The following is a 19,987-nucleotide window of genomic DNA, read 5'->3' as shown; positions in this document are numbered from 1 at the left end:
GGGGTGTCATTTTCTTAGTCTGGTGCAGAGGCTTTTTCTGAATAAACTCATTTGACTTTGAGCGTTTGAACGTGGCCAGTGGGGCTGTGGGTGGCCGGAGTCTGGGAAGGGGGCTAGTTTGACCGGTGGTGCTGCTCCTTGGGCTTCTGCCCCTTGGGGGCAAAGTGGCCTAGCCCAGCTGTGGCCCACTTGGCCATGGTGAGCACCCGTGGAAACAGCCATGTGCAGTCCCCTGGACAGATGCGTCCGTCCTAGGCACCATGACCACACTGCCTCCTGGGCCCTCTGGAGCTGGGCGCTTGGTCCCATGGCTGCCTCTTGTCACTGGTGTAGGAGAGGATCTGGGACTCGTGCGGTCCCTTGGGTGGGCTGAGCAGGAGGAGCAACAGTTTGACAGGACCCTGGGTCTGGACGAGATCTTTGCCTACCCTGGTCTGGGGTGTACTGTGGTGCCTCAGGGCCAGCTCCCCAGCGTTCCCTGTGGCTCTGTTTCCTCCGTCCCTACCCTGGCAGTCCTACCTACCACACCAGGACCCCCTTGACCCCTCTGACTGGCAGGGGCGGAGTGCACCTCCCTGTCCTCAAGGACCAGTGGGCTCTGGGCTTTGTCCCCCTGGGCCGGGGTCCCCCTCCTGACACTGGAATTTCTCCATCAGCACCAACAGGGTGAGAGCCCTGCAGAGGGCTGCACACTGGCCTTTGGACCATGGAAGCGACTGGGTCTCAGCCCTTCTGGAGGGGGAGGGGCCCAGTCTGCTCTGAGTCACCGGCTGTGATTTGGGCTCCGTTCAAGAGCGTGGACCGTTAGCTCCTATCCTGGTGGGAGAGGTGGGCAGGCTGGCAGTCATTTTGGGGGAGGGCCAGCCCCTGAGTTAATGCTCCCCGGTGCTGGAGCTGGGGCGGGCTGTGTCCTGTGCTGCTGGCTCTCCCCTGCCCCCTCCGGTCTGTGGGAGGGGATGGTCCCCTGGTGCCTGAACTCAGTTTGGCTCAGGGATAGAATTTCTATCACAGAGGGGTGACGACGTCACGAAGATGAGGGGGTCATCCAACACTGAGTCCTCAGCAGCACCCCCCCCCACCGAGCCCCTAGTGGCGAGAATGCTCAATCTAGACAATTGCAGAGCACAGGTTCCCTGGAGAAGCTTGAACCCAGAGTGGGAGGAAAATCCCACTGGAACAACCCTGGGGGGGGTGGTGCCTGTGCCCAGCAGTGGGACCTAGAGACTGGCAGGCACTCTGGCCCGCCCACCCCCCAAACTTCACCGGGAGTGATGGCCTGAAACAGAGGGGTGATGCTTTGGTTCTGCCTGGGGGTGCCAGGTGTGAGGTCATGACCCAGTCGAGCCCACTGGGGCTCAGCTTCCAGGCAGGGGCAGCTCCCCAGAGAGAGGGGCTGTGTGTAGCCAGGGACCGGGTTTGGGGTGAAGGCTGGAGCCAGACTTCAGGCACCAGCTCACTCCCTTGACCCAGCTGGACTTTCTCTGAGTCTGATCCAGGAAGTGGGGGAGGTGGGCCAGGGAGGAAGGACTGAGGGGAGAATTGGTGGGGAAGAAGTTTTGCTCCCCGGGCTGTGGGCTTGTGGGTGGGGTGGAAGGGCTGGGGTGTCTGAAGATGTCCTAGAATGACCTGAACTCTGCTGGAGGGCGAGAGCTTTCGAGCTTCTCTTGCCTTCCTTGATAGAATTCTCAACCCCCCCGCCCCCCCACAATGTGAGGTGAGCAGCCAGTCCGCCTCAGCGGTGAGCTGAGGTTCTTGACCGAGTCCGTTTGCTTCCCCGCTCTATCCCTTTCCTTGTCCACCCGCTGGTCCCTTGGGAACCCACGCACTGCAGAAGTCCCGAGTTCCCACCCACAGAAATGGAGTTCCTCCACAGACGGGCCCGCACTCGTGAGCCTCTCAGCTGTCCAGGTACAGATCAGAAACTGTACCTCATTCTTTCCCCTCCTCTCGCTAATGCACTTGACTAGTGAAAGAAAGAGAGAAAAGCAATGTTCATGCAGTGTGCTATAAATCCCAAAGTAGCATTTCCCAGGGAATTCTAAATATTCTGATACTCGGCTGTGGGCGGGGCTGAGATCCTGCCAGTCCGGTGGGCCTGTAGGTGACCTGGATTTGTGGGAGTCCCCTGGGGTGGGCATGGAGGCTCCTGGCCCCCGGTGCTGCCCCCCACCCTGCTGCTCCTGTGCCTTCCCAGGGTGAAGCAGAGTTTGCCTAAACTCAGCAACCCTGAGCTGCCCGAGACTGTGAGAAACAGGAGCAGCCACACCAGCCTCGGCGGTCGTGTCCATTAGTAGCTTTGCTCAGGCCCCGTGGTCCCGGTGCTGCTACCGTCCTCTGCCGGCACCACCATTTGGCTCTCTCTCGTGGTGGGGAGGGCCGGGTAAGAGGGTAAGAGTCTGACCTTTGCCAAGATGGATGCCATGATTGGAGCACTCCGGATAGTTAATCTTTGGGGTAAGGACGCTGGGAATAGGAGGTGTTCCCAGCCTCGCAAGCCTGGCCTGAGGCTTCTGCCCACGGCAGGATGGGATACCAGGACGAGAGCTGTAGTGGGCCTGGTCTGGCCCCCAGCACAGGGATGCTCCCCCTCTCTGGGGGTCTTCCTGGGTCTTGGGCAGCCTCTATCCTACTCAGGACCCTGCGGAGGTCACTCTGTTTCTAGGGCTGAAGCTGCCCCTTCTCCAAAGGAGCCCTTCAATGTGGGATTGTTGCCCTCTCCATACCCCGGCAGAGGAGCAGGCGGAGAAAAGAGCGTCTTTCTTTTTTGCTAAAAGGTATATGTGTGTAACTCATCAGTCCTGGGGATAAATTTAACTCAGAAGCCAGCCAAAAAAATGCCACTGGGTTTCTTTCTTTCCCCTAGCCGGCGCGGCGGGGAGGTGTGGGGCGGTGCCGAAGCCCCAGGTGGGCCCTGCTGAATGGGGGGCTTGTGCCTGGCCGGCGGGGCGGGAACTGGCGTCCGGCCCGCCGCCCGCCCCGCCCGCCGCTCCGAGCCCCTGCCGCCACCGCCGGCACCGCTCAGAGCGCGAGTGCAGCCATGGCCGGAGCCGCCACGCTGGTCCTGCTCCTGCTCGGCCAGCTCCTGGCCGCCACCGGGAGCGAAGCACAGGTGAGCGTGGGCTGGAGAGGTGCGCCAGGCTCGCACTGGAGATCGGCGGCCCCGGGGGGGAGGCTGGGGCTCTGAGATGGGGCATGGAGCGGTCTGGCCCCTGGACCACCCTGGGCCAGGGAGTGAGCCTGGAACTCGAGGACCCTTGGAGACCTGGCGCAGCCCTGAAGCCCATGGCCGCCCTCGCCCCCATGGACACCAAGACACCTCAGGAACAAGCCCAGGACGGTGCCCTGTCCTCGCCTGGCCGGGTCGGCCACCGCCACCAGAGAGGCACAATGTTGCCTTTGTTCCCTGAGGCTCCCGTGGGGCAGTGGCCAGCCCCTCCTGGCCTGAAGATGAAGGCCACAGATCCTGCCGTCCCGAGGCTTTGGGCGGGTCTCCAAGGCAGGCCTGGGTCAGGGGGGCCCCTGGAGCCAGACCCCAGCGCTGCTCCTGACCCAGGAAGAGGGGACACTCTGTTGGGCCGACCTGAGGCCAGCCGGTGGGACCTGCACCACGGGAGATGGGGGAGGGCACAGCTGCATAACATTTCTCCATTTCAGAAAGTGGGACCTCAAGGACCCCCTGGCCCCCAAGGGCCACCTGGAAAGCCAGGCAAAGATGGCATTGATGTGAGTTGGGAGAGGGAGGGGCCAGGAGGGTTCGGTGGGGTTCTAGTCCGGCCCCAGCTTCCCTGAGCCCCCAGACCTGATGGGGACAAAACCAAGCCCCACTTCCCAGGGCTGGGACAAAGTGGGAAAGGGGTGTGGGTGGTTCCTGCTCAGGGTTCACTCCACCGGGATTGTGTCCCCAGAGCAGGGAGGGGCGCTGCCCGTAGTCTTTGCACTGGAACTGTGGGTGTTGAGGTGTGTGTCTCCGGGTCCCCAGAGGGGCCATGGCAGTGGAGGTGCAGGGCCTATCCCTCTGGGGGGGTCTTGGAGGCTGCTAGGGGCCGGAGCCAGCTCTGGAGGGGGCTGGACTTGGGAGCTGGCTCTGCCCTCCGTGGGTGTCCCAGGACTATCTGGGCTGAACCCCCAATCCAGCCACCTCCATGAAAGGTAGGGGCCCGCTCCAGGCCTCTCCTCACCTGTAATGAGCACCTCCCCGGACTGGTCCTCAGCCTCTCTGAGTCCCCCAGGTCCTGGATGGCCCCGAGTCTCCTACCCACCCCCACCCTGGCGGACCCAGACCCATAGGGTGCTCAGCGACAGCCCTGCAGGGTGGAGGCAGGGAGGGCTGGGACACTCATGGATGGCCCCCACACCCTTCCCACTGGGGCTGGGCCCCGGCCCCACGTAGGACTCCCAGGCTGATGGGAGTCAAATTGAGTCTTTCCTTCCGGGGAGGGCTCCCCTTAAAAACGTTACAGAGTGTCAGCTGGTCGTGGGTGGGAGGGGGCTGGGGGGCCGCCTTGGGCCTCTGAGAGTCTTGGGGGACTGCCGCCCTGCATCAGGCAGGAGCAGGAGGCCTCTCAGTGCCCACAGCCCACCTTCCGAAGCTTCTCAGGCTGGTGGGTGCTGGTGGGGGGCTGCGGGACCCGTTCCCTCTGCCCTCAGAACCCTGCTCAAAGGTCTGTGGGCCCTGTAGGGGTGGCATCCCCAGGGTCCATCTCTGCCTCCCCAGCCCCCACCTCTAGCCTGACCCCAGAGGGGAAGTGCCCCCCAGATGTGCATGAGGTGGGGGTGCTCCCGTGTCATCTCCAGGGGCCTCCTAGGCCCAGGTTATCAGGAGACACTGCTCACATGCGGGTGTCTTCCCTTCTGCAGGGAGAAGTTGGGCCTCCCGGTCTGCCTGGGTCCCTGGTGAGTGTCCAGCTCCGGTGAGGGGAGGGGTGGACCTAGAACAGAGGGGTCATTGACATCCCTTCCGCCACCCCTGGCCGGGTTACCTGCCGCGGGGGTGGGGGTGGGGGCTCCTAGGGCTCAGAGCAGGGGCCTGGCCAGGAAGCAGGTGGGAGGGGGTGTGTGGGATTCGGCGGGTCTCTGGATAGAGGGTCCGGCTTGGACCGGCTTGGAAGCTGTCCTTGGCCAGGCAGGCCAGGTCCCACAGCGAGCTTCCCCAGAGCTGTTCAGGCTTGGGAGCTGAGGGTCCTGGGGCACACGGGCGGTCCCACAGAGGGACCCACTGGCCCCTCGCTGGGGCGGCCAAAGCAGCTGGCCAACAGAGCATCCTGGTGAATGAGCTACAGGTGTGATGGGGGCAGTGGGGGCAGCTGGGGAGGGCCGCGGGCGGGGGCCCGCGAGGGGGTCGCAGGAGAGCAGGCGGGGCGGGCCTCTGGGGGACGGGAGCCAATCTCTAGCTGCTGGGCGGGGCCCCAGCTGGAAGGCGCTTCTCTCATTGGTGAAGGCCACGGCTCTAGGCGGGACCTGCTCTCACGCCTCTGCTCGCCCCCCCACCCCGCCCCCTTCCTCCAGGGACCGAAAGGGGCCCCAGGGAAGCCGGGGAAGCCGGGAGAGGCTGGGCTGCCGGGACTGCCTGGCGTGGACGTGAGTGTGCCTGCCCCTCCCCCACCCTCTCCCCTCCCGAGAGCCCCCTTCTGCACTACCCTCGCCCCGGGCCTGGACCTGGAGGGGTTTGATCCGGGGGCTGAGTTTAATTGCTGTCCTCCAGCTGTGCCTGCTCTGTCCCCGAGGGTCTCCGGAGGTCCCCCAGCAGGGCTCCGCTGGCCTTCAGCCCAGACCCTTCAGCGCTGGCGGTAACGGCTGGCGGAGACCCAGCCGCACCACGACGGAGGGGAAAGTGCTACCTGCTCCTGCTTGTCTGGGAGCAGACGCCCCTCCCCCTCGGAGCCCCAGGCTGGGCTTTGTAGGGACCGGAGCAGGGGCTCCCAGACAAGTGGGCCCCCCAGTTGCTCGCCCTCCAGGTGGTCGGCGGGTGGGCCGGAGCCCAAGGGGACGCACGCTAGGCCCTTGTCAGCCTCTGGACCCATTTTAGTTCGGAAAGCCCCTCTGTGGGGCCTGTCTTCCCGGTGTGGCCCCTCGAGCCCTCCCTCTGCCTCTTCCGCAGGGCCTGACAGGCCAGGACGGACCACCCGGACCCAAGGGCGCGCCTGGAGAGCGGGTCAGTGCTGCTCCGAGAGTGTGGGTTCCGCTTGAGGGGGTGGGGGAAGCCCCAGTTGGCGGTGCCGCTGGGCCCCGTGTCTGCAGGGAGGCAAAGGGTGTAGAAGTGGGCACAGGGTGGTGAGGAGCCAGCCCACCAAGCCCCACACTGGCCTCTGGTCACGGTTGTCCTCAGGTTCATACTGGGTCGGGGAGGGGGGATGACCCAGCCTTCCAGGCCGCTACTTCCTGGGAAGAGGGGTGGTGGGGGGTCAGCTGCAGACTTTCTGAAGGGAGCCCCAGGGGGGCAGGGACATGAGGAGGGAGGTGGTCTCCACTGCCAGGACCGTGTCTTCTGGACGCAGAGAAGCAGGAGGCACTGGCTCTCCAGGGTCCCCGGGCTTCTTCGGTAACCAGAACCAGGCGTGGGGCCCTCCAGTGGGGGCTCCGGGAGCCCTGGGGTGGGCCTTCTTGTTGGCCTGGCCTACCTGTGCTGCTTTCTGTGTCCACTTCCAGCAGTCTGGACTTTTCTCAGCAGGATTGTTGACAAAAGACCTGTCCCGGGCCCCTGGGGCGTCCGGGGTTCCCCCTGGGCCTCAGTCTTCTGTAAAATGGAGACCCCCCCCTTCAGAGTGGGGGAGGGGAACAGCTGTGCTCTCGGAGACCTGGGAGCCTGGGCCCAGCCTGCTCCTGACACCCTGGTTTCCTTCTACAGGGAAGTCTGGGACCCCCAGGGCCTCCCGGGCTGGGGGTAAGTACCGCTTCCCCTGCAGCAGGACTGACCAGGGTGAGGGGGGCCCTCCGGGAGCCCTGGGAGGCAGTGTCCAGCTCTCTTGTCCCTGGGCCATGCCCTCTCTCTCCCCCAGGGAGGGTCATCCCCTGAGGGCTTGCTCCCTGCGCCCCACCTGTCTCGGGGGAGGGGTTGGTCGGCAGGCAAAGCCGTCCAGTCCCCGAGAGTTCTGACTCAGTGCTTGGCATTGCAGGGCAAAGGCCTCCCCGGACCCCCGGTGAGTACTGACCACCCTCGCACCCCACCCCCCAGCAAGCCCACAGTACACAGGGCTAAGCTGGCTGCCAGGTCCCAAACTGGGGCTGGGGCGGTCCTCCTTAGGGGCAGCTGCCTGACGGACTGCCTGGGGTTCCTGTCCCTTCCGAGGGGGCAGACCAGCACTGTGTGGTGTCCTCAGAGCTCTGTGGGTGCAGACCCCCGTGTCTCTCTCCCTTCCCCCCCGCCCCAGGGAGAAGCAGGAGAGAGTGGTGTCCCAGGTGGAATGGGTCTCCGGGGCCCCCCGGTGAGTGTCTGCCCCTGACCTTGCCCCATTGCTCAGAGCAGGGGCCCTGCCTGTCAACTACCAAGGGCTTCGCCCCCCTTTCTCCTTCCCTCCCCTCCCCCTCCTTCTCCCTCCTCCTCTCCCCCCCTTTTCCTTTCTCTGTGGCCTGATAGAAGCCCTGATTGACCTTCAGGGACAAGGAGAGACTGGGCCTCGGGACGCACCGTGGACACCAGCACCAGGCCAGGGTGGGGGGAGGCTGGCAGAATGGGGGCGTCCCTGTAAGGGCACAGGGGAGGGAGGCTTCTCTCTGGAAGTAGCTGGTTACCTCCCCTCAGGCGGGGGCTGGTCCTGCTCCACCTGACGTCGTACCCCCCCCTCCAGGGACCCTCTGGACTACCCGGCCTCCCTGGCCCCCCAGGACCTCCTGGACCCCCCGTAAGTATGGGGCAGGGGCCCCAGAGCTTCTTGGGGGAAGTGCCAGGCACAGTGGGCTTGACTCTCCTGCCCCCTCCGGGGCCCTCAGCCCCAAATCCATGCCCTGTAACTCCTGTTCACTTCCTGGATGTGCGTGAAGCCCAGGGCTGTGGTGGCGGCTGGGTCAGCTGACATGGGGATGGGCAGGACTCGGGCCTGATGACCATTCCGCCCCAAAGGCAGCTGGTATCTGTCCTTGTTAGTGCCCAGCACCAGCCACTGTGGGAGAGGCAGGACCTGAGCCCCCTGGCAGGCCTGTAGGGGCTGGTGGGGGCAGCTTCAAAGTCATCTGTCTTTGTGTTCCAGGGTCACCCGGGGGTCCTCCCTGAAGGCGCCACCGACCTTCAGGTAGGCGTTCGCAGACATCTGTGAAGGGGGCTGGGGTGCCCCACCCCACTGCCTTGGGGACCCATGCAGAGAGTGGCCTGTTCCCCACCCACTGGAGGGCGGCGGTGCGGCCTGTGTGGGCAGCACCAGCTCTGGGCACAGCCTCCCTGCACCCTGGCCGCATGAATCCGAATCCGGGTTGAGAGACAAGGGATTGTAAATGGGCCTGGGCCTCCGTGGTGCGGCCGCATCCGGAGTGCCTAGCCACACGTGGCCACTGTCTGCCACCCCGGCTGGCACGGACACAGGGTGTCCCCAGCACAGAAGGCTCTGGGCTAGTGTCTGGGACTCCCTTTTTTCTCCGTCTTGGAGGTGTGTCACTCCCGGAAGCAGAGAAGCACGTCCGGGGTGGCCCTGGGTCCTTCACGGCACGTGGCTGTTGGTGGACGGGTCAGCGTCTGGCTGGCGTGCAGAGGTCTTGTGCTCCTGAAGGAAGCTGCCCCACCTAGGGTCCAGAGTGCTCGACCAGCTGGTGTCCCAGAGAGAGATTGTCCAGAATCCGGGGAAGGGCCCGGCAGGAGCAGCAAGGGCAGAGATGGACGGCACCGGGTCTGTGCCGGAGCAGCTGTGGAATGATCTAGAAAACCCCGTGCCGTCCCGGGGCTTCACCATGCCCCTGGGTGTGGACATCCCATCTGCGCCTGCAGGACACCTGTGCACGGAGGAGAAGCCCGGCCTGAAATTGCCCGCAGGGAGCACAGGACTCAGGCCACTTTGTGAAGCCAGTTGCCACTGTAACCGGATGTCCACTGAGAAAGGGGGGGCGGCTCTGAGCAGGAGGCCGCGAGGGGCCAGGCCACCAAGGGCCGGCTCCGGGCAGGCCTCCGTGCACCCCGTACCCACACTATATGAGACCCTGTCTGGGGTCCCAGGAGGCCCTGGGGTGGCCTGTGGTCCCCTTTGCTTGGTGGAACAAACCCTCTGAGGTCCCCTGGGAGCTGAACTCGGTCAGGTCCAGGGCTGTCTGGACCAGGGCTCTGACTGCTCTGTCTTCCAACAGTGCCCAGCCATCTGCCCTCCCGGCCCCCCTGGCCCCCCAGGAATGCCGGGGTTCAAGGTGAGCAGTGGCCACAGGGTGACTGAGCCCCTTCCACGCCCCACAGGAGGAGGCAGCCTGGTCTAATGTGGGCCTCGAGATCCCTAGGGGACTTGGGGGGACACAGGGTCCAGAAAGTCTGCCAGTCCTTCCAGAAGGAAAGGAGGGCTGACTTCCGGCCCAGCCTGGGGGCCTCGCTCTGTCCGCACCCCCTGTTCCACAGTGGTAACCGGTGGGCACTGGCGTGGCCACCAGGACTGGGAAGCCCTGCCCCTCTTGACCAGGCCTCAGTTTGCCCACCTGGGCTGGCGGCCGTGCAGGCCCTGTTCAGGGCCGCTGGGGGTGGGCTGTGACTTGCCGCCCACCGCTGGCTTTCAGGGGCCCACCGGCTACAAAGGGGAGCAAGGAGAGGTCGGCAAGGATGGCGAGAAGGTGAATGAGGGTCCTGGGGGGTGGTGGCTGGAGGGAAGGGTGCTCGGCCGGGGCTGGGGTCTGGGCAGGGCCCCACGGGGGGTGGGGGTGAGGGAGGGAGCGCTGGCTGCATCTGGGGTGCACCGTGCACAAGGCCTGTGTGGGGCCCGGCTGGTCAGAGCCCGGTGAGCTGGGCCAGGGTCCCCGGACACACCCTCGCCTGCTGGGTCTCACATGGTTCCCTGAGCTCAGGCGCCCCCTCCCCCAGGTGGATGGAGAAGCGTCTCCCGGAGGCTCCCGCCCTGCCCCTGCGGGCCGCTCCGTGGAGGGTGTGTTTGTCGCCACCCGCAGGCTCCAGGGAGGCCGCTATGGGCGGCAGAAGGGCCACGCCAGCAGGGCAGGGGCGTCTGGGAAAGCCTGGGGGCCTCTCTGGCGGAGGGTCAGGAGCCTCAGGAGGCTGTGAGTGGGGTGATGGCCCCCACAGCGTGGGCTTGGGGGTGGGCAGTGGGCTGACGCCGCTCATACCCCTTTATCTCCACTGCAGGGCGATGCTGGCCCCCCTGGGCCTGCTGGCATCCCAGGCACTGTGGGGCAGCAGGTGAGGATGGGGAGGGGCTGGACAGGGGTGAGGAGGTGGGATCGGAGCCCCTTGGACTGCCTAGGGCTGCAGGGGACGGTCCGCCCGGTGCCCGTGCAGGGAATCGGCCCGGGTCCTGCGTCTGCCAGGCTGCAAGTCCCAGGCCCCCACCCCTGGGCCTGTGGCCCCATCCCCCTCCCCTGTCCCCCTTCCAGGGCCTGTGGCCCCGCACCCCCCCTTCGACTGTAGCCCCCTCCTCTTCCCCCTTGCCCACCCCTTCCAGGGCCTGGCCTGAAGTCAGGTGCTCCTAAGGAAGACTGTAGGGCCCTCAGTGGTGTCCAGGGGGGTATGCAATCTTGGGGTGGGGGCAGAGGCTGCTGGCCCAAGCCCTGCCTTCCCAGCTCTCTCCCCACAGGGACCTCGGGGACTTCGGGGCCTGCCAGGGCCGGCCGGACCCCCAGGGGATCGGGTAAGTCTGGCCATCTCAGATCAGCCCAGGCTGTTGTGGGAGGCCACCTTCAGGAGGGGAGGAGCTGGGGGGGAGGCCCTGGAAGATGGGGGTGAAGAGGGTTGGGCCTCTGGGTGGCCAGTGAGGAGGGCCCTGCTGGGGGCTGTCTGGTTGGGGCTGCTGGAGCCGAGACATTTCTGGATGGAGCCAGGTCCTTGGAGGGACGCTGGCCAGGCTTTGGACAAGAGGCCCAGATACCCCGCTCTCCCTCACAGGGTCCCATTGGATTCCGAGGGCCACCAGGGATCCCAGGAGCCCCGGGGAGAGTGGTATGTGTGCATCTGGGGTGGAGAGCAGCCAAGGCTCTCCGTCCCTCTCCTCCTTCTCCTCCGCACTCCGGTGCCTCCCCCAGTCCCACGGGGCTGCGCTGGGCTGGCCCTTCCCAGGACTGAGTCCTCTCATGGGCCCATAGCCCTGGGCACACCTGAGCAGGTGGCAGTGGGCACACCTGGGGGCGGGTTGAGTTTCCCTGAAGAGCTGGTATCCTTCTGTCTGGACACGCACGGGACGCGGTCGGCCCCTCTGGCCCCTGTGGTCCTCGGTGACATCAGTCCTGCTCTTCTGACCACTTCTGGGGCCCGGCCTGGTCAGTCTCCCCGCAGCGCGGCTCTCCAACCTGCTCGAGTTGTTAACTTTCTGTTCCCCCACCCCCCACCCTCCTCGCCCCCTTTCGTTTCAGGGTGACAGAGGCCAGAGGGGTCCTGAGGGTTTCCGCGGTCCCAAGGGTGACCTTGTAAGTAAGAGAATCTAGCTTCTCTGGGTCCTTCCTCCAAAGAACCTGATCTTGGGGGGCGGGGGAGGACACCCAGATGACACATGCCAGGGTGGGGGTCCTGCCCTTTCCTAGGGGCGGTGCATCACTGGATAACAGCTCGGCCTGGCCTGTGGGGTCCCAAGCAGTTCTCCAGGGGGCTCTAATGAGCTCGTGTCTGGCGGCTGACATGAACACAGGATGCGAACCTGGGTCCTGGATCCATAAGTCCTTCCCCTGGTGTTGGGACGGGCCAACGGGGCTGTCCCCCAGCCCTGAGCACGCAGGCCCCCAGAGTCCACTGTCCCTGACGCGAGCCTGCCTGGGATTGAGGGGCAGCACCTGGGAGGAGCTTTCTCACGCTCCCCCCAAAATGTAGCCAATTGTGTGTCTTTTAGGGCAGGCCTGGTCCCAAAGGCGTCCCTGGGGTAGCAGGCCCGGGTGGAGAGCCAGTGAGTACCCACAGCCACCCCGGCGCTGGGCGGAGCCTGGGTCCCTGCGCGGAGCACGGCGTTGCTGCCCCGACCGTCCCCACCCCATCCCCTGGAGAATCCCTCTCCTTCGACGACGGGGCACCCCTGGCATCTTCGTGGCACGGGGGGCAGGTGGAGGGCCTTGCGTGCCCCGTGCCGTCCTGACCTGGAGCCAGGAGGGTTCTGAGGGTTCTAGGGTGCTCAGCCCAGGCCTGAACCCCCTCCCATCCCCTTCTGACCCCAGACTGTGAGGACAAGCCCCCCGGAGGCTCCTCCAGCCTCCTTCTCTGGGAAAGCAGGACGAAGGGGGGGCACCTGAGGGAGGCCCTGTGCTCTCCTCCTGGCTCCCAAGCCTCTTCCGTCACCTGTGACCCAGGCCATGGGGGAGTGTCCTTGCAGGGACGTGGGTGGCAGTATGTGGGGCCCTTCACACTGTCCTTGGCCCTTCCCATGCACCAGCGGCCTTCGGTTGCAGTCTGGGGGCTGCCCAGATCACCATGTGGGGACGGGGCAGCCTGGGGTCTGCTGATACAGTGCGGGGACTGGGGGGGAGGGGGAACGAGGGCACAGCAGGTCTCACCCCGTCCCCCATCCCCAGGGTGTGCCAGGCAAGGACGGCCGGGATGGTGTGCCGGGACTCGACGGTGAGAAGGTTGGTGTCCGGCCGGTGGCCTGCAGGGCGGGGGATCTGCGGGAGTCCGGCTTCCTGGGCCTCAGCAGCCGGTCCCCGATCTCCTGCAGGGAGAGTCTGGTCGCAGTGGTGCCCCAGGAGAGAAGGGTCCCAGTGGGCTGCCGGTGAGAGCACGGGCTTCCTTCAGTGTTCCTGGGACGGGGGTCCTCTCCCCTGGGTCCCCAAGCGGGGGCTTGTGCAGGGGAACCTGCCCTCTTTGGGGTGCTCTGCTGCGGGTTCGGCAGCCCTGACCTCTGACTCGTGCAGGGCCTCCCGGGACGAGCGGGGTCCAAGGGCGAGAAGGGAGAACTGGTATGTGGCTTCTTTGTCCTGGTGGGTGGGCGGGAGCAGCACCGGCTGGGATGGAGGGGCCGTGTGGGCACTCAGGGCTCTCCCGTCCTGTGCAGGGCCGAGCTGGAGAGCTGGGAGAGGCTGGCCCCTCAGGAGAGCCTGGCATCCCAGTAAGTCTTCCCACCTTCCCCACCCCACCCCACCCCCCAAGTCCACGGATTCCGCGGACACCGGCGCTCCCCTTCTCCTTGTGCAGGGAGACGTTGGTGTGCCTGGGGAGCGTGGGGAAGCTGGCCACAGGGGCTCGGCGGTGAGTGAGGGACGCAGGGTGGCCCGGGGAAGGGCGCGGAGGCATCGCCACGTGACCGGGTTTCTGCGCAGGCTGGGGAGGCCTTTTGGGTGCACCCATGGGCTGACCCCGTGAAAGCCAAAAGACGGTGAGGGCCAAGCCCAGCTGGTCCGTGCTGGAGACCTCTGTGCCGAGGGACTAAGTCGCCACACCTGGCCGAGGTCAGCAGCCTGGCCTCGGGCTCCACGAGATGCTGCCCTCACCTCCCATCCCCTCCGTAGACGGACAGAAGGATCATGAGGACGCCGGCCCCACAGCCTGGTTGTGGGTACCTGGGTCCCAAGACTGAGGCGTGGCAGCTGAGGGGAAGGCCGAGCTCTACAACCCCAACTGCCCCCCCCACCAGGGCTCCCACGTCTGTCCGCAGCCCCTGGGCCTGATGCCCAGTGTCCCCAGGGCAAGCAGAGTGGGACTCATTCCTTCCTTTTCTCTTTCAGGGGGCTCTGGGCCCACAAGGCCCTCCTGGAGCCCCTGGTATCCAAGGCTTCCAGGTGGGTGAGGTTTGGGGCCAGGCCCTTATGCCCAGTGAGCCCAGGGAGGCCTGCTGGGCGGGGGGCGGAGTCCCCGCCAGGCTCCCCTGTGGGTGCTGACAGGCTGGGTCCTTGTCTGTAGGGCCAGAAGGGCAGCATGGGAGACCCTGGCCTGCCAGGCCCCCAGGGCCTTCGAGGTGGCACGGGTGACCGGGTGAGTGGCCGTTCTCTGTTGGGGGGTCCCCGCCCCCATTCTCCATCCCGAGGACCCATGCAGTGGACCTGCCCGCTGCTGGTGGGCCCCGCGGAGCCCAGGGGAGGCCCAGGGCTTCATGTTTTGGGTTTTCGAGGATTGCTTGACGCACTTTAGATAAGCAAAGCCCCGGCTCTAGGTACCGTTAGGCCTCACTGCTTCTGACCATCCTGGGGGCCCTGTGCCCGTCTGGACGTTCGCTGTAGGGTCCCTGTCATCCGGGGATGGTCAGGGCAGCCCGGAGCCCTCCTCAAATGCGTGCTCAGGGTCCCACGATGGCCGGCTGGCTGCCGGACTTCACCGCAGTTGGGAGGCCGAGGAGCTGCAAGGGGATACAGGGGCCGGGGGCACGGAAACTACGGGCCTGTGGCCGGACTGGGAGCCCTTCATTAGCCTCCAGGCAGGAAATCCCAAGCATCAGGGTCTCGCCAACCGGGCCTGGGCCTCCCCGGGGGCTGTGTCCACCGGCTTTGCCTGAATCTCCCCGCCCCTCGCTGCCCTCGGCTTCCATTGTCGTCGGGGCGGCCACATCTCTGTGCCTTGGGCAAGTTCTCACTCTGCTGCTGTTGGAGCAAGTGGACAATTTTTATTTCCATGTTTTGTGGGCAATCCTGGCAGTTCCTCCAGACCTGTCCCTTGTCTCAGGGTCCTCTGGGAAGGTGACGAACACGAGCTCTGGGCGCTGTGACCCAGCAGTTCCATGCAGGCAATGACCCGCGCACCGCCCACGGTACTGGGAGCAACGCCACATTTGAGGAGGCCTGTGACCGTCACGGCACTGTGGGCGCGATGCTCCGGGGCCCCCAAGACTGTTTTTCAGGAAGATTCCAGAGACGGGCATGCGTAGAACACTGCCACGGACAGGGAACTTGCCCGGGGAGGGCCTGTTTCCCAGACCCGCTGTGCTCCGCAGCTTGGAGGGGGCCGCCTCAGGGATCCCCGAGCTCCCTCTAACACTGACCTTCTCTGTGCCAGGGCCCGGGAGGAGCCGCCGGCCCTAAGGGAGACCAGGTGAGTGGGTGCCCAGGGGTCAGGTCCCTTCTTCTTTTTCCCTCCCTCCTTCATTACCTGCTCTCCCTCATGGCCTCTGAGCAGAGGGGACCGCTTTGGACACCCAGCCCCAGTTCACAGGGAGGGTGTGTTCCCGCTGACCTTCTGGGAATGGGGCCTTGTAAGGGGGGAGTGGAGTCTGGGCCCCAGGCCTGTCTGTAGAAGGCGCACTCTCTCAGGAAAGGCTCAGGGGCCGGGCCCTTGAGCTCCGGGGCTCCTGGCCCTCTTCGTACTGGTTGAGGGCCTGGAGTAAGCCACAGCCCCTGAGATGCTGCTTGGCCAGAGAGGGTCTGTGTGTCCTGCTGGTCTGTGCAGTCAGCTGGCGTCCCCACCCTGGGCCTCGGGCTTGGGGACCGGCGCCCGAGCTTGGAAAGCCGCTCTCTGACCTTGGGGCATGTGGTTTCAGGGCGTTGCAGGTTCCGATGGCTTTCCTGGGGACAAAGGAGAGCTGGTGAGTGGGATTAAATCGGCCTCACTTTTGTCAACAGCTGAGAATAAATTAGTCCCGTTTGCGGGGTGGGGGTCCAGCCTGCAGCTCCGGGCAGCGTGGGGAGCCCCAGGGACGCTGAGGCTGCGGGCGCCATGGCTGTAGCCGGGACAAGCTCGGCACACGCACGGGTCCTTCTGCCGAATTCCTGGACAACTCTGACCGGCCCGCCCCGGCCCCGCCCCCAGCCCTGTCAACCTGATGGGGGCAGCCGTGCCGGCCTGCTGGGAGCCCCTCAGGCGGGGACCACAGCCCTAGGCACGTGCAGCTGGGAAGCTTCCAGAGGACGAGGCTGGAGAAGGGGACTGTCGGCACCGAGAGGTTCAGACATCGTCACTAGCGCGAGTTGACGATGAAGGCAGGGAACAAAGTAAAGGTGTGACGAGACGTGCCGAGCGGCCACTGAAAACACTCGCTAGGAAAATAAGTCACAAAACGTCCGTGCGCAGAACACAATCCCAGTGAGAGAAGAACTACTCCGGAGGGTGAAAGGAGGTCGCCGCTTCCTGGCCTGAGGCAGCCCCGAGGGTGGTTTCTTGGCGGTTCCGCACCTGCCCCCACTCCCCGGCACTGGCCCTGCCCTTTGGAAGTGAATGCCGGGCGGCTAACAGCGCGACAACCGCTCTCTTGCAGGGTCCCGGTGGTGCGGTCGGACCCAAAGGAGAGGTAAGTGGCGGCTCGCTGTTCCAGCCACAAAGTCCAAAGGAGACGCCGGGCCGGCCTGCGGGGCTGGGGGCAGCAGCTGCTGGCCGCCGTGCGCTCCGACCTGCCTCGTCCTGTTTCCCTCTAGTCCGGCAGTCGAGGGGAGCTGGGCCCAAAGGGCATCCAGGGTCCCAACGGCACCAGTGGCGTCGAGGGCCTCCCAGGCCCGCCCGGCCCCATGGGCTTCCCGGGAGTACAAGGCGTGCCTGGCATCACTGGGAAGCCCGGAGTCCCGGTACGTCTCTCCCTCTGTTGAGGGTGGTGGTCGCCGGCCTCGGTCACTTTTCCGAGACTGATGTGGGGCGGGGGGGCCGCGTCTAAGGAGCCGGCTGCCCCCAGTCTGCTGCCGCACTGACAGCGTGAATTTCAGGGGCGAGAAGCCAGCGAACAGCACATCCGGGAGCTGTGTGGAGGGATGCTCGCTGGTGAGTGCCCTCCACCCCTGCGCACCCCAGCCTCCTCCACCTCTCCCCTACCTGGGGGGTGGCTCGTCTCCATCTGCGCCCGGCGGGGGCTCCCTCCCCCAGGCTTCAGCACGGGTGGGGGCACGGGGGGCGGGTCTAGATGTCTGGGACGCTGTCAGCAGGGATGGAGACCTGCGCCTTCCAGCCTTCACGGACGAAGCGGCCAGCGCTTGGCCACTTTGTGCCACAGGATTTGTAAGGAGCTCCCCCAAAGTGAGCACCTCCTCCTGGGCACGCGGGAGAAATGGAGCGGTATCAGGGCCGCGCCCCGAAGAGAGCTAGGGGCGCCTCGATCTTTTCCACCTCCGCGGACGGCCTTTGCTAATCCTCCTCGAGTAAGCGCTTGCATCTTTGCTTTTCCAAAAGAGCAAATCGCACAGTTAGCCGCCCACCTGAGGAAGCCTTTAGCGCCCGGATCCGCAGGCCGGCCTGGTCCAGCTGGGCCCCCAGGACCCCCAGGACCCCCGGGCTCCATCGGCCACCCCGGTGCCCGAGGGCCCCCTGGATACCGTGGTCCCACCGGAGAGCTGGGAGACCCGGGGCCCAGAGGTGAGTGGGCCGCGCCGACGTCTGTGCGGCCCGGTTAACCCCTACTTCATGCCGCGGGCCCCACGGACACCATCAGAACAGCGGTCGGGGGCGGGGTAGACAAAAACGTGAGGGACGAACAAGCCGGAGCCCGCTCACGCCTAACCGCACCCGCCTCTGAAAAACTGACGCACGCGAACGCTTCTGTTGCAAAAGGCAACAATCGCACAAAACTCCCTCTTAAGCGTTGGGAAGTACAATGTAGACACCAGATGGCCTCACGGCTGGGCCCTGCTGCTGACAGGGTCCGTCCAGGTCCCCGCCGAGCCGCAGCCATGGGACGCTCAGGCCCATGGACCGGGCCTCATGGGTGACACGACTGGGAACTCATGGACACTGGGCTTTTCCAAAACGGCCTTTAACACGCACTCCTGTCCGAGTGTGCACCGGGTCCCGCCCGCCTCCCGCCACCGGGCCTCCTGGCCCCAGTTCTGGACTGAGAGCTCGGCATTCCGGTCCGCGCCGGCTTACTGATCCAGGAGTTCTGTTTCTAAGAAACAGCATAAGAAAACCGTTCCTGAGAGAAACTTAACTCTGTGTTTTCTTCTCTTCATCGGTGAGACAAAGTTTACTGCAAGTCCGGCTCTTCCAGAATGAGCGCGGCCACTACCCTTGTATTCGAGAAACTCCAAGGCTGAACAGTTTGCGCCCTGGAGACAAACACGTCTTCGCAGATGCGGTGTCGGTCCGGGCCCCAAGGTCACGGTCACCCGGCTTGGCGCGGCCGCGGCACGGCTGCGGGCTCTGAGCGTCTCCGGCGCCGGCTCTGGGCGCGAGGCCTTGCTGTCACCCAGCAGAAGGCCGAGCAGGTTGCTCCCAGCAGGGATCTCAAGGCCTTCGGGCCTGTACGAACACCACTCCGAGCGGGCCTCCGTCGCCCTCACTTCCGGGGGTCGTGCTGCTTCTCTGAGTGTTTCCGCTTCAGGACAACACTCACCAGGCGGAGCCCTGCCCGTCACAAGGCGGGTAACACGCCGGCGGGTCCCTCCTCGAACCCCAGCCGGGTCCTCACATGTCCGGTGCTTTCCAACAGGGGCTCCAGGAGACAGAGGAGACAAAGGTGCGGCGGGTGCGGGTCTGGACGGGCCGGCTGGGGACCAGGGGCTGCAAGGTAGGTGCCCGTCACCGGCAGCTTTCCCGGGGCGTTGGGACTTGACCCGGGGCTGCATCTGGGTGGGGAACGTGTGTCACAACGTCTTTCTCTGGGCGAAGCCATCTCAGATGGTCGGGAACAGTCAGGAACCGTCGGACCGACCCGTCCGAGCCGAGCGATACTGGGTCCGGGAGGGTCTCGTCACGTAGAGTTGGTTAGTTTCCGCTCGGTGAGAGCAGGCTGGCGTCTCGGTCGGTTACGTTCCAGAATTCCCTCCAAGTTGGCCCACGTGTATCCTGAGTGTTTAGTGTCCAATGAGGAGCCCCCCGGCCCTGTGGTGCAGCCCGGGCCAGCCTCACAGGACACCTGAGTCCCCTCGCGCAGCCTTCCATGCGTCCCTCCACCGTGGGCCGGGCGGAGACCACGTTCCAGTCCTCCCTGAGCGCCCAGAAGGCCTCTCCTCTGCTGGCCCTTGAGGCCGCACCCCTGCTCCACGCCCCCCGCCCCCATCTGCCCTACCCTGCTCCACCTGCCCAGGGGGCCCATCCCCAGGGTGGGCGCCCCACAGGGCTCCCGCGCAGGCCATGCCGACCACCACCTGTCCCCGCTCACCAGCACCCCATCCCCGGCTCGGCTCTCCTCCCTCGGCCCCCCGGGAGCTGTGCTCGTCGAGCCGTGGCGCTGGGGACAGGCCCCGGGCCCCACCTCCTCCCCGCCTCGTCCTCTGCCTGCCCTCGTTCTCCCCCCTCCCTCCGCAGTCTCAAATAAGCCCCACACAGAAGGGCGAGGGGCGGGAGGCTCAGTGGCTGTTCTAGGCTTAGGTCCACACTCCCCTTCCTGCTGCGTCTTCAGGACCGCAGGGCGTGCCTGGCGTCAGCAAAGACGGCCGAGACGGAGCCCACGGCGAGCCCGGGCCTCCAGGCGATCCTGGCCTCCCCGGTGCTGTCGGCGCTCAGGGGACCCCTGGCATCTGTGACACCTCGGCCTGCCAAGGAGCCGTGATGGGAGGCGGCGGGGAGAAGTCAGGTTCTAGAAGCTCCTAAAACATAACCGGAGGAAGCGAGAAGCCGGTGCAGACGCCGGCGGGGAGCCCCGGAAGGACGCGAGGAACGGCAGCGCTCTGGGGGCGGGGGGCGGCGACACATGGCATCCAGACGGCCCTCACGGCCTGCCCCTCGTGTCCTCAACGGCAGCGACCGGACACTTGGTCCCTGAGAGTGTCCTTTGTCGACCCGCTGTCCAGAGCCGTCCCTAGCGCGTTTACAACTGCCCGTCAGCGGTCACCGCGCAGCTCAGACAGGCCCCGGTGCGCCAGCTGGACCCCAGCCCCGAGAGGGGGATGGGGCACACGCACGCGGAGGCCTGCCACGGCCGCCTGTTCGCACCGCACCCGTGTGAGGACTGAGCGAATCCCAGTAAGACGGCAGACGGACCCAAGCGACCCCAGTCTAACAAATAAAGGGTTTTATGTACGGCACCCGTCCACATGGTCTGGTCTAACTTACCTGCTGCTTTTGTGTGCAAACTGTCTGAGTAAGTGTTTCCTGAAG

General features: G+C 65.6%; 1 protein-coding gene across 1 annotated transcript; it reads left to right on the top strand.

The window, feature by feature from the left end:
- The first annotated feature begins 3,037 nt into the window (after positions 1 to 3,037).
- LOC111141418 (collagen type IX alpha 3 chain) lies at positions 3,038 to 19,914 on the top strand. Its single transcript, XM_022493955.1, has 32 exons — positions 3,038 to 3,103; positions 3,655 to 3,723; positions 4,858 to 4,893; positions 5,506 to 5,577; positions 6,098 to 6,151; positions 6,845 to 6,880; positions 7,113 to 7,136; positions 7,368 to 7,421; positions 7,785 to 7,838; positions 8,184 to 8,225; positions 9,265 to 9,321; positions 9,679 to 9,732; positions 10,256 to 10,309; positions 10,704 to 10,757; positions 11,012 to 11,065; positions 11,476 to 11,529; positions 11,946 to 11,999; positions 12,619 to 12,672; positions 12,762 to 12,815; positions 12,958 to 13,002; positions 13,098 to 13,151; positions 13,238 to 13,291; positions 13,768 to 13,821; positions 13,943 to 14,014; positions 15,029 to 15,064; positions 15,510 to 15,554; positions 16,224 to 16,256; positions 16,381 to 16,527; positions 16,663 to 16,717; positions 17,123 to 17,305; positions 18,378 to 18,455; positions 19,290 to 19,914. The coding sequence occupies exons 1-32, from the start codon at positions 3,038 to 3,040 to the stop codon at positions 19,478 to 19,480; spliced, it is 2,043 nt and encodes a 680-aa protein (XP_022349663.1). The 3' UTR covers positions 19,481 to 19,914.
- Positions 19,915 to 19,987: the final 73 nt, after the last annotated feature.

Source organism: Enhydra lutris, unplaced genomic scaffold (assembly GCF_002288905.1).
Source record: "Enhydra lutris kenyoni isolate GAN:26980312 unplaced genomic scaffold, ASM228890v2 scaffoldscaffold6, whole genome shotgun sequence".
Taxonomy (NCBI): Eukaryota; Metazoa; Chordata; class Mammalia; order Carnivora; family Mustelidae; genus Enhydra; species Enhydra lutris.
The sequence above is the reverse complement of the archived record's forward strand: the minus strand, read 5'-3'. Positions and strand labels throughout refer to the sequence as shown.

Coding starts and splice junctions, on each gene's coding strand:
- LOC111141418 (XM_022493955.1), top strand. CDS start 3,038: ATGGCCGGAGCCGCCACGCTGGTCCTGCTCCTGCTCGGCCAGCTCCTG. Junction 8,226..9,264: donor AAGGCGCCACCGACCTTCAG/GTAGGCGTTCGC, acceptor GTCTTCCAACAG/TGCCCAGCCATCTGCCCTCC. Junction 9,322..9,678: donor CAGGAATGCCGGGGTTCAAG/GTGAGCAGTGGC, acceptor GCTGGCTTTCAG/GGGCCCACCGGCTACAAAGG.